At 52.7% G+C, this 16,293-nt stretch overlaps 1 protein-coding gene across 8 annotated transcripts in view; it reads left to right on the forward strand.

The window, feature by feature from the left end:
• Positions 1 to 16,293, forward strand: part of GTF2IRD1 (GTF2I repeat domain containing 1) — a 58,429-nt gene that overhangs the window by 32,713 nt on the left and 9,423 nt on the right. For 5 of the 8 annotated variants that reach the window (XM_080562934.1, XM_080562936.1, XM_080562940.1 and 2 more), the window contains exons 11-22: positions 2,002 to 2,122; positions 5,103 to 5,140; positions 6,328 to 6,408; positions 8,033 to 8,122; positions 8,492 to 8,554; positions 9,063 to 9,128; positions 10,193 to 10,376; positions 11,299 to 11,357; positions 11,543 to 11,608; positions 12,489 to 12,572; positions 13,362 to 13,545; positions 14,195 to 14,223. In XM_080562934.1, coding sequence (XP_080419060.1) covers positions 2,002 to 2,122; positions 5,103 to 5,140; positions 6,328 to 6,408; positions 8,033 to 8,122; positions 8,492 to 8,554; positions 9,063 to 9,128; positions 10,193 to 10,376; positions 11,299 to 11,357; positions 11,543 to 11,608; positions 12,489 to 12,572; positions 13,362 to 13,545; positions 14,195 to 14,223 — 1,065 coding nt within the window. The remainder of the gene's footprint in view (positions 1 to 2,001; positions 2,123 to 5,102; positions 5,141 to 6,327; positions 6,409 to 8,032; positions 8,123 to 8,491; positions 8,555 to 9,062; positions 9,129 to 10,192; positions 10,377 to 11,298; positions 11,358 to 11,542; positions 11,609 to 12,488; positions 12,573 to 13,361; positions 13,546 to 14,194; positions 14,224 to 16,293) is intronic. The other 3 variants (XM_080562935.1, XM_080562937.1, XM_080562941.1) reach the window with 1 other exon arrangement.

Below are 16,293 nucleotides of genomic sequence, written 5' to 3' on the forward strand. Positions count from 1 at the left end.
TGCTGGGTTCTTCATTGGTAAATTATCCTCTTTCTTTTGTCTGGAAGGTGCTAGCATCATCCAGTCACTGACTGGTTTTAGAAGAAAGATGGCAAAAATCAATCTGATCAGTGGCAAAACCCCGGGGGGATTCTTCTGCTTTCTTTTCCCCACGCTTAATCCTGCTCACTGGAGATGGAGAAGCCACGTTAAGTGCTTCTCATTACATCAGGGCAGGTGTTGGGGGGGTCCCAGCTCCCTCTTGGGGCAGAGGGGAGCTGGCTTCACGTCCCAGCCTGGGAAGTTGGGAAGCTGCTGCGGGAACGGCACCGAGCGCTCCGGGTGAATTGCCCAGCCCTGCTCCCAGGTGTCCCGGGCTGGGCTCACAAGTAAAGACGTGTTTGGGGTTTTCCTTTCTTTCCGGGTGCTGGCGGCGTCCCAGACACCGCCTGACATCTCCACGGGATGGATTAACCCCTGTGGCACCGCGACAGCACCCCGGAGGTGCTCACAGAGGGAAATCCCAGCAGAGCCTGGAGGAGGTCCCACCTCCACGGGTGGTTTCTCTATCTCCAGTCCCATTCATGATTTTCTGTGCTCGAGAAAATGATTTTTAAACTATCGCCCACCCCGAAGGGATGGAGCTCCGAATTGCTTCTTGGACGCTTGGATTTTCCTTGCAAATCCATCAGTTTGCCTGATGTCTTGGGGGAGGCATCGCGCACAGCCTCACACGGGGGTGATGGAGCAGCTCCTTCCTGCCCACGCTCGAGAGCTGCTGGTGGAAAGCTCCGTGCTGGGAGCTCGGGGTCACTTGGCAGGGAGGTGCAAGTGGAAATGAGGAGACCGAGAAGCAGATCCAGCACGGCTGGGGCGGGTGGCAGCCCCCCTCTTCCCTGCCTGCTCCCTGCAGGGCTACCAGAAGCAAAACACATTAAACCTGTCTTTCTGCGATTCGTGTCAGCACTTCTGACTGTGCAAAAAAAAGCATCTGCTGAGTCAGGAGGTGCCATTTTTGCAAAGACACTTTTTCAGCGCAGAGCTGTATTTTAACTTGCCGACTATAAAGCATCCCAAAGCTTCCCCATACAGTTTTACTCACCCTTTAATTAAAATACCCACCACTGCTAGGAAACCTATTTTTGCTGCTCCCCTGGGTAGTAGCTTAAGGCAGGCTTCGTTGCTGCAAGAACAAGATTTGGTCCATAGAAAGCACAAATTAAAAGGAGCCTTTTGGACTGTCGGTAGATAAATAGTGTCTTTACGGCTCTATATTGCTGCTGGTCCTATTGCCAGAGCCCTGCCCTTCCATGCAGGCTGGAGCCTAAAGGAAAAAGGCTTCATTTTCCCAGGGACAGGATGTGTTTTGGAAGGGAGGGGATGTCGTGATGGAGCTTTGAGACCAGCCAAGAGCCTTTTGCAGCTATTTAACAGGACACCTACAAGATTTCTGCAGCCTGGCGGCATAATTTCCTTCCCTCCTTCCCCCAGCACTAATCCTTCAGTTCTTCCTTCCCCTTCCCTGCCTGATTTTCATTTCCTACCCTGTCATCAGATCGCTTGTTTCATCTCCAAGGTCATTGCTGAGGCTTTGTTTCAGCTCCTTTCAGGCTGCTGAGGGACACGGAAGGGAAAGGGGAGGTTTTGCAGGGTGACCCGATCCTTGTGCCCCCCCTGCAGCACATCCTTGCTCCCGAGCTGCTTCCCAGTCCCAGCAGCCAGCCCCTTCGGGTGGTGCTCAGCAAGGTTCCCCAGCACACACCGAGTTTTGCAGGGGTTTAATCAAGAGCTATGCTATTATTTTGACATGTAAACCCAATTTAAAGCTGCGCCTTTCTCTTTGCAAACAGACAGCTCTTGAAAACCTGTCCCTCACCCCAATTTTAGCTCTGGGACTAGAGAGGGAGCACGTGGAGGTGGAGGAGCTGTGTTGCTGCGAGTTTACCTCTCAGGTTGCTAATTCTGGTTGCTAATTCTGGTTTTGTTTCCAATTCCAAACCCGCCCTGCGCACCTGGCACCAGGAAGTAAATTTACCAAAGACCCAACCAAGCTGGAGCCCTCCAGCCCCCCTGGGGAGATCTCCCCCGAGCCACACCGCGGGGCCGTGCTGGACCTGGCGGGGACGTCGCAGGCCGGCAGCAGGTAAGTGGCATTTCGGTGTGCCTGTGCCAAAATGGCAAAGTTTGGAGTCACTGTTTTTGTAGAAAAGTGGTGAAATCGGTGCCATGCCCGGACAGGCTGGCATTATCTGCAGGAGCGATCTCAAGTGTTAAAGCATGGCCTAAGGATCCACCCTCAGCCAGCAACAAAACAAACCATCCTGCTAATTAAGTGTTATTTGTTTATAAAGCTCACTAGGAGACTAATAGCGGATTAACCAACGCTTAATAAAGGTGGGGTTGCAGAGTTCAGCAGGTCAGTAGGGTTTTTGTAAGTCTCTGCCTCTGGCACGACTGGCAACCGGCTGTGCCACGAGGCCGACGGGTCCGTAACGTGCCCACAGCACCCATGGAGCGTGTGGCTCTGCTCCCCAGGCCGTGCTGGGGGATCGGGCAGATGTTATTCTCTGTGTAGCCCCAGGTTCCTTCAATTTTGCTTCACCTGACCAGGAGCAACAACGCTAGCCCCAACATTTAGCTCCAAACCAAGTTCCCTGGGGTGCCTTTCTGCACATCCGTGCGGGCACCACCAGCTGCGGGGGGTTAGGGAGGTGCAGGAGCTCCCCACGAGCCCTGCACGAGGTCTCGCTGCATGTCAGCCATTTCGGCCGGGGCTGCTGGACCACATTTCAGTTTTGCCAAAGGAGGTGGCTCCACGGGTGAGCAGGTTCACTGTGGATGGTTGTAGAGAGGCAGAGCCAGCTGTAGGCACGGGTGAAGAGTGCTGGCTGGGTTGGCTCGCTTGGCCCAGGTGCGGTTGATATACCGGCCGGTATTTTACAAGGGTTGAAATGATCGGTGCTAGCCCCAGAGGAGAGCATCCCCAGAGGCTGCCCCGTGCTCAGGGGGCAGCTCGCGGGTGCTATGCAGGAGAGGGGCTGGCTGAGTCATGAGGCCCCGCCGGCATCAGCACAGAGCTCGTACACGGTGATTCATCTCCTCCCGAGGCAGGAATTGAAAGCTGGTTGGAGGAATCACACCCAAGTGCCCGTTTCTCCCCCCAGAAGCCATGAAGGGTCTCCAGGGGAGAGCCGTGCCCTGAGATACCTGCATTACAGCAGGGGAAACCAGGCTGGCCTGAATCCAAGCACTCCACTGGTGGTTTGGGGCACCTGTGGCAGAGGGGGAATTAAACTCAGGTCTCCAGAATCCTGCACGAGGGCTTGGCCGCGAAGCCATTTTTTAGCTAGCTCTTGCTTGCTCTCCACACCGTGCTGAACGTGGCTGGAAGCATTTAGACTTGGAGAGCAGCAGAGTGTCACAGGGGTGTCAGGGAAAAGTGATGCTGCAAATATCGCCGGTCCCCAAGCACACTGCAGGGCTGAAGTCTGGCCCGAGGCTTCTCATTTTTCTCTTCATTTGTTAACATTTGCAATTAGGACACTTTTAATTTTTGCCACAGAAGATTTCACCACACTGATAAATTGGTGTGATTGAAAACAAGCAGGCAGAGAGACGGGACGAGGGGTGCTGAGCTGGTTTCTGCAAAGCAGTAGGTAGAAAACCAGCTGCTGCATCTCTGTGGGAGCATCCCTGGTGCTGCACCAGCCTATCTCAGCTGCCATGCTCCAGCTGGGACCAGGCAGGGGTTGCGTGGTGCAGTAAAACCGCTTCAGAAGACTTTGTGGAAGAAAAATAGGTTTTGTAGGGGCAGTTCGTGCTCAGCCAGGTTTGGATGGCATTTCCCGTGGTGTTGCTGGGACATGGAGCATGCTGGGCTGGGCTGACCTCGTTCCGCTGCTAAAATTCGGGCACAACCTGAGGATCATCCTGGGGTCCCTTTCGAATCTATCAGACCTGTCCTGGCTGTGTCTATATGTGCATCGTTCCTGGTTTACGCTGGGTGCATGCACATTGAATCAGGCCACGTTCCCCAGTTTTCCATGCTCCGTGGTTAACTTTTAGGTCCAACGGGAATTGTGAATTCCTGGGGGGGGGTGGTGCTAAAAGGGCTTTGCTCTCCCGCAGGCAGAAATTAAATCTCCCAATGCACTGATCACACAGACCTGCAGGAAAAAATACGTGCGCTTGAAAGATACTCAAATCCTGCTTTGTTCTTCCTGCAAATGAGGAAAGCTCAGTTCCCTGATAGGAGCGCAGCATTTCCATACCTGTGGTCCACGAAGGTCAGAGTCCAGGTCCAGGGCAGTGCCAGACACTCCAGGGTAACGCACCCCTCCTAAAGACATCCTCCTAAATTTCCCTGGTGAAAGCTTGACTTTGACCTGAGCTGGAGAAGTTTAAACCCCTACCCAAAGCTCCAGTTTGATACCTGTTGTACTTGCTAGACCAGACATCCTTTTTTACCCATTTAAGATCTGTCCTTACAGCAGGACTGGGGAGAGTGTTTCAAGAGCTCTCCTGGATCCCTTCACAGTGCCCGTACTTTGACGCCGTTGAGTGGATTTAGGCGAGTGAGGAGTGCTTTTGAAAATCCCCCCTGAGCCAACAGGGATGTGAAGCCCGCTCGGGAGGGTTTCCCTTCCCTCAGAGAACCAGCGTTATGGAGGACCGTGTTCTCCACTGCCATTCCTCATGTTTTGCTGCCAAAGTGCCATGGTTGTTCTCATTTAAGAAAGACAGGAAGAAAATCCGTCCTGAGAATGCAAAGTGATCTAATTTGGATGCCGAACACCTTGCATAAATTTCTAAGCATGTGAAGTTAACTGTAGACACAAGTTTGGGATAGTGCCCAGTATCCAGGGGAGAAAGGCTTTGGGCAGAATAAATATTTACCAAATCAATTGACTTTTTTCCTCTCTCCCTGTTTGCTTTTGCTCCATGAGTAACTACATTGTAATGAGGCTTAATGCACTGCTCTCTGCCATAATGGGATGGGGTCTGTGAGGTTTGGGACTGCTGTTAAACCCCCTCCCGCTGGGATGGGTCCAACACACACGTGGGTTTAAGCTTTCCCTCTGATTGCTTCGTTACTACCCCTCTTGTCTGCCTCTCCTTTCCAGGTCGGAGAAGTGCAGTGTTTCTGAAAGCTGTGAACCAGGTGAGGAGTAATTCATTTTCTCTTGCAAAACGGCGATGTTTTGGGGTGGAATTTTGTGCCACCCCAGGAAACACGAGGTGCCCGGTGGGGGGGTGACCCCCAGCCCTTGGGCAGGGCTGACTGCACATCCAGCGCGAGGGGTGTGCTGCACGTGTCCTCCTTGCACCGCGGGCGCAGCTGGCCTGCCGTGCGGGGTGGTGGCAGTAAAACCCACCTAGCAAAACAAATGCAAAGCTCGGGGACAAAGCCATCCCCCTCCTACTGCATGGACAAAATAATTGTGGGTGAATGCCTGGGAACACAGGCTAACCTCGTTGTGCTTCTGTGCAGTCTGATAGCCCACTCGGATGGGCAGCTGGGATAAATTCCTAGTGAAAAGCCACTAGAGAAGTTGGCTGTGAAATACCTTTGAAGTGTGGCCTCAGTTATACAGTTTCCCCACCGGGCACTCCTTTCAGGATTTTGTCTCCATCTGATAGATGCAGATACAAAGGGTCTTACTCTGTGACCCTCCAATTAGGTCCAAAAAGCACATAAATTGAAATATCAAGACTTAAGCACACGCTTAAAAATGACGCTAAATGAAGTCTTTCATCTCCAAGTTCCTTTCCACGTGAAAGCTGCCAGGACTGGGTCACTGGACGTCAGCTGAGCGGCAGCGATCAGCTGTGTCGGTGCTCTGACCACTGCCAACAAGAAGGAAACGTTTTCCCCAGGCTCAAACGAATTCCCCAGGATTTTTCCCTGGTATGAGGTTGCCGCACTGCTGCCTGATTCACTCGGGGGCTTGGGCCCATTTAAATGCCACCAGATAGGCAAAGCCACTCTGGGTGAATTAGTCCCACCCGAAATGAAGGAAAATTTGTCTTGAGATAAGTGCCAGCCCAGCTGAGCATGGTGGGACAGCCTCTGAGCATCCTCCAGAGCCTGACGCAGGTCAGATATTAGGAGAAATTTTTATACCAAAAGGGTTGTGCAGCATTGGAACAGACTGCCCAGGGACGTGGCTGAGCCACCATCCCTTGAGGTCTTCGAGGAACGTGTAGGTTCAACTTAGCAGCATGGCTTAGTGGTGGACTTGTCGGTACGAGGTTAAAGGTTGGACTGGGTGATCTCAGAGTTCTTTTCCAACCTGAATGATTGTATGATTCCACGCTGGAGATTCTTTGGTTGTCTTTCCCCCTTAGGTACCTCAGGAGAGCTGGGTGGGATCAGGCAGATCAAAATTGAGCCGGACGAGCTGGACATCATTCAGATCACTGTTCCAGGTAGGCGCTGGGGTCCTCTTCACAGGGAGTGCTGCATTGCGCTGTCTCAGAGTTTAGCTTGGAGAAGTTCCACTTGTGGAGCATCTCCCCGTGCAGGCTGTCTGCCTGGACGCTTGCACCGTTTATTTCTTCACTGAAAGTCGTTTTAAAGGGCGTATCAGGAATCAGCTGGGTTTGCTGCTTTCCTTCGGGTATGGGCTTGGAAGATCCCAGATATTGAGCGTGGGATCTTTTGACAAGGCACGAAATTTAGAAAGCCAGCCTGTTGAAGGAGAGATTGTAAGAACAAGTTTTTTTCAAAGCATTTTAAGCACGTGCGGAAAACGTGTTGGATATGGCGACACTGGTGTGTTTCCCCACATTTCTTCCTGGGAGAGGTCAGTGGGGACAGAGTTGGGGACAGAGACCGAGCAGCTGGTGCTAGAGTGCAGCTGGGAGCCTTGTTTCCCCAGGAACATCCATTTCTAGAGCAGCTACCTGACCTGGGTAGCGCACCGAATGGTAGGACAACGCTTAGGGCTTAATGAGTGGGTAGGTAGCACTTTGCATTTTCAGTGTGCTTTACAAACATTAATTAATAATCTCACCAGAATTAGGGCAGCAACACGACTCCCAGCGTGCCCAAGTGCGAGCGACGCTGGCGGCAGCAATGATGCCGATCCCCGTTGCACCCAAATTGCTGCAGTCTCCATTGCACCCAAAGGCACCAGTCCCCTTATGGGGGTGATGTTCTGGGAGTCGCTCCAGGATTATCGCAGAAAGGATTTAACATGTGGTTACTACAGGGGATGGAGAAAGGAGCGAGGGCTAGCGGTAGATCAAACGTTTTCATTTTCAACTTGGCAGCTCATGGAAGAGAAGAAAGTTAAATGCATGGTGAGCTGGCAGTGCGGGGGAGGAGGAGGTGTTATCACTTCTCCAGAGCCAGGTAGATCACACTTGAAGTCTGGAGTCCACTTTTTATTGCCTTATTTGAAGGTACAGTTCAATCAGAGGGAGTACAGCTTAGGGCAATGAAGATGATTAATAGAAAAGAGGTGCTCATGTACAAGGAGGAATTGATGAAATTTGGATTATTTATCCTGTGAGGAGAAGATTAAGAAGTGACCTGATTGAAGTATTTAAACTAGCTAAAGGTTTATTTAAAGCTAAATTTGGATAGCTCTTTGAGGGCATCGGAGAGTCCGGCATTAGGGGATACAGGTTTAAATTAAGAGGGCATACACGTATATAAGTAAGGGAGACTTCAGGAGGTGTCATTTCAGAGAGGAAGGCAGCTTTAGTGGAATGGTCTTCCCAAGGTGGAGTTGTTCGGTCAAGCAGCATTAACTTTTTAAGCTAGAACAGAGTGTCCAGGTGGAGTTAAGCCAATTAAATCATTCTGAACCGTTTTTGCTCTTCACCTTCTGCAGAAGTTAGGAAGAAACTTCTGCTCTTTCCCCTTGGTCTGAGAGGTCGGGTGCATTTTGGGGATGCTGCAGGCCGCGGCGTGTGGGGCTCCCACCTGGACTGGGGATGCCCTTAGTGCAGTCCCTGCTGATGGGCCAGCCCCCTCTGAAACCTCTTTTTGGGGCTGGTGCCCCTCTCCTTGAAACAAAAGCTGCCCGTGGTGTGTTGTCCACAGACCGATCACCCACTTCGGATGAGATGCACGACCCGGTGACCACGCACATGGCCTCGGAGGAGTCGAGCTACATCCTAGACGCAGTAGCAGGTGATGGAAATGGCACGTCCAGGAGACTGGATGTCCCATCCAGGGGCACGGGAATTCATGCATGTATCAGAAATGAGTAAATGCGAGCCAAGATGATGGGGTCAGGACTCTCTTCCAGAGTCATGGTCTCAGTTGGGCTGGCTGGGAGCTCTGGTAGACAGGGGATGCTTGTTGGGTGCTGCCATGGCATGACCAAGGTTTTGGGGGACAGTGTGACACTGCCAGCCCGAGCCTGTGCTTGGGCAGGGGCTCAGAGCTCAGCGAGAGGCGTGGCGGTCGTTGGGTGACCATGGGGGACCTGGAAGGTTCCTGCTTATATCTCATCTGGCTTTGCTGGTGCTGGCCACTGCTCACCCTCCTCTTCCTCAGCAGGGACCGAGAAGGGGCCCGGTGAGGAGTCACGACACGAGGAGAAGCAGATGGAGGCATCAGGTGAGGTTCTGATGAACCCGGAGCATCTCCAATAATTGCAAAGTTTGGGAAGTTTAGACGGAACCGGATGTATTTTGGGTTGCGTTTGGTGGGCCGCCTACATCATCTGCAAAGCATCCAGCCACCAGAAAGCTCCATGCAGAAGGGCACCCCTGTATTTTGGGGATGCAATGCTCAGCTGATGTGTGCTGGTGACTGGAGCAGATCCCACCAGCGCCACCTCCACGCACGAGCAGGAGGTCTCCATCCTCCCCTCTCGCATTGGTAGCATCTTTTGCCCAGACTTACATTTTCCCTGTTTTTCCCTCCTTGCTGCTGCGCAGCGGGGAGATTAGTGCTGCATCCCTGCCCTTCCTCGCTCAGGGCTGAGTTTGGAGGCGGCTGCCACAGGACCAGCTCTGGCTTTGGAGGCAGGACGAGCTCACGAGGGCTGCTCACCTTCGTTGCATGTCGCTTGCACTGGGGGCAGCGGATTTCTCAGAGCATCTCTCCTTTTTTTTTTTTGCAGATGGTATAGGGGACGTTTTAAGTCATTTGAGGAAACAAGTGGAAATTTTGTTCAACACGAGATACGGTGAGCTGGTCTTCGACACGTGTGTGTAATGCCAAGTGCTGCCTTCGGCCACGGGGAGCTCCTAATTGCTAAGAAATGTCACCTACCATTTCCAAACCGGTTGCCGAGGAAAGGTGCAATCTAATTTGTTCATTTGCTGTCTGCCGGGCTTGTGAACGCATCTGAAGTCTCCCTGGGCCTCGTTATTGCAGCTCTTCCCCTTGGCTTCCTTGATGCCTTTTTGCTGGCTGCAGCCCAGGAGTTGTGGCGGTGACCTTCAGCCTTCCTCCCGCGGAGATGGGGGCTGGCAGGGCTGCCCAGCGCTCGTTTGAAATATCCAAGAGGGTTTTCCATCCGTCTGGGCTGTGTCGTGGCCAGGAGGGCTGGCCGGGTGCAGGGGCCAGCACTTGGCGTGCCCTGCCCTGGGGGCACGCACCAAGCATCCCATGCTCCCTCCTCCTCGCAAGGAAAGGCAAAGAGGTCTGCCGGGGAACGCGCTGTAAAAAATAACAAAAACGCAGGTTATTGCCTGCTTTCGGTGCCAAAGGATTCGTCTCCTAACTTAATTAAGTTGATCAGGGCATTCGGGGTTGCAGAAAAAATATGTATTTTACCTCCCATTACTTTATATAAAGGTTACTTAACTCAGGGAAAATGCAAGTGAGCTCACGTGCACCTTTTGAGCTGGCAGAAGGTTTCTCTGCTGCTGGGGACAGGAGGTGCAGCTCTGCCCGTGTGGCCCCCAAAATGCCAGAGGCAGAGCTGTGAGAGCCGACATCCCCTCTCCTTGTGTGGCTGAGGGTTGGCCGTGAGGTCTGGGCGTGGGGTCCCCGATGCAAACACTTGCAGCTGTGTCAGGACGTGTTACTAAGGGCTGGTCACATCAAAGCAGAAAGTTCAAATGAAAGTCCTGGTGGCTGCCTGGCTTCATGCCTTGACTCCCATCCACCTGCATCAGGCGGACAGGACATCCCTACCAGCATAACCAGAAAAGTCCCCAGAACCTCTCCAACCCCCGCTGATGTATCGTGTCTCTGCTGCCTTGACCCAACGGGGCAAACTAACGAGACGTGGTCCTCCCGCAGCGAAAGCCATAGGAATATCGGAGCCAGTCAAAGTCCCCTACTCCAAGTTCCTGATGTACCCCGAGGACCTGTTCGTCGTAGGCTTGCCGGAGGGCATCCTGCTGCGGCGCCCCAACTGCTTTGGGATTGCAAAGCTGAAGAAGATCCTGCAAGCGAGCAACAACATCCAGTTTGTCATTAAAAGGTGAGGCAAGTGGAGTGCCCGTCCCGCGGGGAGGATGCTGCAGCTCGGAGCTCTTGCTCCTGGGGACGCGGCCGCGATGCAGTGTCCTGGAGAGCACCCATCACTTGGTCACCATCGGTGAATTTGTTTGTGATTAGAAGCCATCAAATGATGTGGCTTTGGTGGAGCAGTCCCCAAGGAGTCAGCGGCATTGCTGTTGGTCTCTCCCTCTTTGTCTTTTTGTTTTGAAAGTCACCTTTGCAAGGGTTTGGCCTTAGGAGCAGAGAGCACCCAAGGGTGCCAGGCATGGGGCAAGGAGGGGCTGGGCGCCCCAGAGGGTTTTCCTGCGTGCAGTGGCTCCAGCCAAGGTCCAGATGTGCACATCTGTGTCCCAGAGGGGTGTTGCATGCTGCAGGCATCAGGCAGATGCTGTCCTTGCACTGAGGGGGTGTCACAGAAGCTGGGGGGAGCTGTAAGAAGCCACTGTCAACACACAGCAATGGCGTTGGGAAAGAATCCTGCAGAGATGGGTTTTTTAATGTCTTTAGTTATCTTTGAGGGTTTCTCACCCAAACAATGACAATTTCGTGTGCCAATTGTACGTTGAAAGCAGTTAGGCAGGCTTTTCCTGTCCCTGAGACACATGCAGGACCACATCTCATAAAAGTTTGTAGGCACTGATTTAAACTGCTCAGCCAGCGCAGGCTTAATCTTATCCCGCGGAGTGTTACACGGGCTCACTAAAGAGGCTGTCAGCATGAAAATTATTTCCGAAGTTCCCCTGCTGTATTGCAGGAGCTTTAAAATTGCATTAGCCAGATATGTTTAGTGGGTTTGCGGCTGGAGGAGCGTTATCCTCGGTGATGGATGGAGCAGTAAAACGGTGATGGCTTTGCTGGATGGGGGCTCGCTCACGCTGCGCCTGCTTCTCGCTCTTTTCCAGGCCAGAGCTGCTGGCAGAGGGCGTTAAGGAGATGGCATCGGACAGCCCAGGAGCCAAAGGTAGGCTTCAAAGCGCCATTAAGGGCAGGCTACGAGAGGAACGAGGGCATTTCCCTGCCGTCCCTCTCCACCTCATTTTTGGCCCACGCAAAGGCAGCCGCGGCGTTCAGCGCTGCCGAGCCCAGCCCTTGTGCATCCCCTCGGTGGTACCGCAGGTCCTAACGCCTCTGTGTCCCCTGCCCCAGCTGCCGGCGAGAGGGACTGCAGTGACACGCTGCTGGACGACGCTGTGAAGAGGCAGGGCTTCCAAGGTGAGCCCCAAGAGGCCTTCGGGACGGGCCTGCGTGTACCGGGGGGCTTTGGGGAACATCCCGTGGCCACCACAGAGCCCTCGTGGCAGGGGCGTGGAGGCTCCACCTCATTGCATGGAGGCAACAGATGTGGAAAAGGAGCTGCCATGAGATTTTAGGGATTGAGGGACTGGTAGAGGAGAGAATCAAGGATGGGAGGGAGAAAAGGAAAGGAGACAGGGTGAGAGAGAGGCAGTAGACGAGCTGGAAGATGGATGCGCAGCCAGGGGCAGGTCCCGCAGGTCCACGGGAGAGCCTTGAAGTGCTCTGGATGGTGCCCTAATTAAACAGCTTTGCTTATCTCGCCATCTGACCTTGCGAGACACATAATTAAGCCGTATAAGATTCGGGGTTTGCCCTTTTTGTGGCTTTTTCCACCCGGGTGATGTTTGTACAAACACCGCTCCCACCACAGCACATCTCCAGCGTGGGGCGCGTCTTTTCAGGGCGGCTCAAAAAGTCAGGGGAAGGAGCAGCCACGGAGAGCCCCTGGCTTGTTATGGGTGAGCAATGCCCCACTCGAGCAGTCCACGAAGAGGGATGGAGGCTTTTAAAGGGCTTTGGCTTTTCAGGCAGGGTTTTGAGTGTGCTTTATTTTAACGCTGCTAATTATCACAACTGAATCTTCGATTTCATGCAGCTTTTATTCTTAGCAAACAGGCAGGGGAAAAAAACATATTTCTGTTTAGATTATTTTTAAGGACTTTGAATGGCCTACTCCAGAGATTAGCTAATTGCAAGATAAGGACTCTCCTATAATTAGAAAATCGTATTACTTAAAAGTCACAGAGTGCCTTTTAATTTAACAGCAGAAGTCCATAATTGTTTCTTTATTTTACAGAAAATTATGATGCCAGGCTTTCCAGAATAGACATTGCTAACACACTGCGGGAACAAGTCCAGGACCTGTTCAATAAGAAATACGGTGAGGAATCGGGGTGGGAGTTATTTTCATTCCCCTCTGTCCCCTCCCTGATTTTTTGCCCCCATCCCTCCCTCTCCCCCACCACGTCTTTGCTGGGTGCTTCCATTTCTCTCCCCCTTCCCCTGCGGAGCGGCTGGTGTTTTGCTGGGTGCCCGAGGACGGGATTTGCTGTTTCCCAGGGAGGGGAACAAGGTCTCTGCCGCAGGCGCTGGCTGTGTAGGTGGCTCCCACGCAGAGCCTTTTGTGCCATCCCCAGATGGGCTTTTCCATATTTTATCCCCCCTCAGTGCAGAACAGCGACGGTGATTTCATTAGCGGAGCTGGAGAGATTTGACTGAGCGCCTAGGGACGGGGGTGGGAGAGAATAAGGGGGGCCATATAGCAAGTGCTTGGATGTGTAGGTACCGTTCTTCCCATGTTTTAGGGTCTTTTAGGGACACCTTCTTGGGCTCTGCAGGGTATCCCCATGCCCTGCCCACCCAAGCACCTGCTGTGTATCGTGCAAGGCAAGGCAATGCCTTTATCCCATTTTCCAGACGGGGTGAGACTTGCCCAGGTTCCCCGGGACCTGCTCTCCATCAGCCAGCAAGCCAGTGTAATTATTGCCAGGCAACCCGTAGGCTCAGTCCTACAGCCAGACATCAGAGAGGGGACGTGGATGTGAAGTTATCTCCAAATAATGTCCCCAAGCAAACACCGGGTTTTGGGTGGGACTGGGGGTGGAGCCAGAGCCACGGTCAAGGCCACATCCCTGCCATCCTGCACGCTTACCTCTTGCTTCTCTTCCAGGTGAAGCCTTGGGGATCAAATACCCCGTACAAGTGCCATACAAGCGGATCAAGAGCAATCCGGGGTCGGTGATCATCGAGGGGCTGCCCCCCGGCATCCCCTTCCGCAAGCCCTGCACCTTTGGCTCCCAGAACCTGGAGAGGATATTGGCCGTGGCCGATAAAATCAAGTTCACAGTGACGAGGTACGGCCCCCAGAGCTGCCTGCGCCCCGCGGGCAGGGGGAAAGCGGAGGGAGCTGGCACGGGGCTGCTGTGCCCCAACCTAAATGCACCGCAGGCTCCGCCAGCCCCTATAAATGCAGCACAGACCTCCAGCCCCAAGACAGCAATTCGACGGGCAGTTAATGCTTCGGAGTGGGTCATAAAATGGAGCCTCCTCCTGCTCCTTCCTCCCGCCTGCTGCCCGGGGAGGAGGTGGGAAGGGGCTGAGAGTGGCGCCGGCGGGGCTGCAGCCCCCCAAATGGCTCTGTGGGAGATCTCAGGGCACCGGGCGCGTGGGCAGAGAAATCCCAAACAGCTTTTCTGGGACTTGAGGTGGGATAAAAGCGGACGGTGTTAGTGCTGGAGTGAGGGCAGAGAGCCGGGCTCCTGCAGCAGGGGGACACCGCTCCATCAGCAAGTTCTGCAGCCAAACCAGGGGGGCACCAGTGGGGAAGGGGAAGGCACTGGTGCAAATGGGTGGGGAAACAGGTTCACGTGAATCCATCGCTCTTGCTGGGCCACGCTGCGTGTCTTCATACCCACAGAGAGCATGCTGCCCAGAGCCGGGAGTGTGGGGTTCATTCCTGGTGGCGTTTCATTTGAAATCTTCTTTTTTCCTTCTTTTTTACAGGCCTTTCCAAGGACTCATCCCCAAACCCGGTAAGAGATGATGCCTTTTTGCCTAAGGAACGCGTTGGCTCGGTGTTTATTATTGGGCAGGGAGCTGCGTGGTGTGAATGGTGCTCTGATTTTATCGGCTGGAAGAAGGTTGTCACCGACCTTGCTTTCCTGCGTTTCCCATTTATTTATTTTTTGCCGTTATTTGATGCATCTGAGGATGTTCCCCCGACCGAGGCAGCTGGCCTCGGCTTCATGCAGTTGTACTGCTGCTACTTCCTTCAAATGGCAGCGGTTTTAAAGAGCTAATCTAGGGCAGGAATCCAGGTTCTGCATTTAAGAAAGCACACGCTCCTAAAAGTAAATACCGTGCAATTAGCTGGGGGTTCACCAGCAGGGTGCCAGGGAGGGGGGAGAGCTGCGGGACCCCCGTCGGTCTGCACCAGTCTGCAGCTCCGTCTCTCCCTCCTGGGCTCTCTGGAGAAGAGCTGCTGCTAGAAATGCAGTTAAAAACCCGTCTTTGTTTTAAATGTCTGCAGTCACAGCCAATGGAAGAGCACAGATGGGTGCAAAAACCGTTGTCGTCTTTATTGATGGCTTTCCATTTCCTTGGCCAGCCTCCACGGAGATGGCACAATTTAGGGAAGAAAAATATGACAGAGAGGAAAACATTTGTATGGCCTTATTGGGAGCTGCAGAGAGGTGGTAGACTCCAGAGACGGCTCCGACAAAAGGAGGTCTGTCTGCGAAATTGGGAGCAGGGGCTGCGCAGCACAATTCCCTACCCGGCCACGTCCACGGAGAAGTCCCCTGAGACCTCCGCAGGCTTTGGGTCAGCCTCCTTATCTCCTTATTCGCCTCCTTATCTCGTGTCGGCCGGATCTTTATCCGAGCCTTGGGTGAATGCCAGTTTGGCAGAACGTGGCTTTTCCGTGGGATCACGGGGACGTAGCACTGGGGCGAGCCGAGGGCGCACCCGCTCCTCCAGCCCTTCCCGTTCCCCTGCCGTAACCGTGTAATTGCGTTAGGAGACACCGATCTGACACAAATCCCAGCGTTAGCAAAGGAGCACATCAGAAGGCAAATATTTCAGCCTGCCAGCTGGCTTGGAAATGCAGCGTGATAAATAGAGATGTAGAAGAATTTGATTTTATTTTCCATGCACATTTTTTTTTCCCTCCTTCTCCAGCTGAACGTTCGCACCACGGGTTTGCCCACGCTAGCACAAAATCAAAGACGTTTTATTCTGTGTATTGTCTTACCTAGAGGGCTCCGGAGGAGGTCACGGCATCCCTGCCCCCCCAAAAAATCCCCACTGACAGCAATTAACCTCTCTCCTGCTTTTCCATCGTCTCATACCTCGGTGGATGGTGGCCACGCAGTGGCACATCCCTTGCATCTCCTTCGATTGCTTTTTATCTGCCTTAACAAAATTAACGATTTCAAAATAGCCATAGATCATAAAAAATTCAGATTTAAGAGAGGTTGTCATGTTCTTTTTGCCTCAGTCTTTTGTAGTGAAGTCCTGCCACATGAAATTAAGACCAACAGAAGTGCATGCTTGGCATTAAAACAAAATCAATGAACATCTCTTTTATTTCACGGAGGAGTGGTGAAATAAAAGCAACGGCTACTCCCAAACAGGAGAGCATTGCAAAGGCACCTCAAAGTCAGAAAGCCCAGGAGATGACTTTATAGATATAAGGGAGGTTACATTTTCATGGCTCATCTTGGCCAAAAGTGGTGTGAAAAATATACGTTTTAAGGAGGAAAGGAAATTGAACATAAACTTTTTTTATAAAAAATCACTTTGGTGTGATTTTAGTTGGTTTAAGCTGAATTAACAGCATTTCGTTTGCTTTAAGCAAGCTGTGCACCCTCTGCATGGCAAATAACTGCCCAAATAACCGCAGGGCTGCAGGGGAGCGGGTTCTCTGTTGCTCTCCTAATTTTAGGAGAACCCGTTTTTTGAGTGCAACAGAAACAGATAAATTGATTTAAATATAATGCAAGTGCCTGGCGCTCTTTTTCTCCAAACCATCTGTAATTTCTCTGCCAAGATGCTCTCTCCCTTACAGCTGTGGGGCTGAGATCGCCTGATGCCTGTGCGCA

This window comes from Anser brachyrhynchus (assembly GCF_964034855.1).
Source record: "Anser brachyrhynchus genome assembly, chromosome: 20".
NCBI lineage: Eukaryota > Metazoa > Chordata > Aves > Anseriformes > Anatidae > Anser > Anser brachyrhynchus.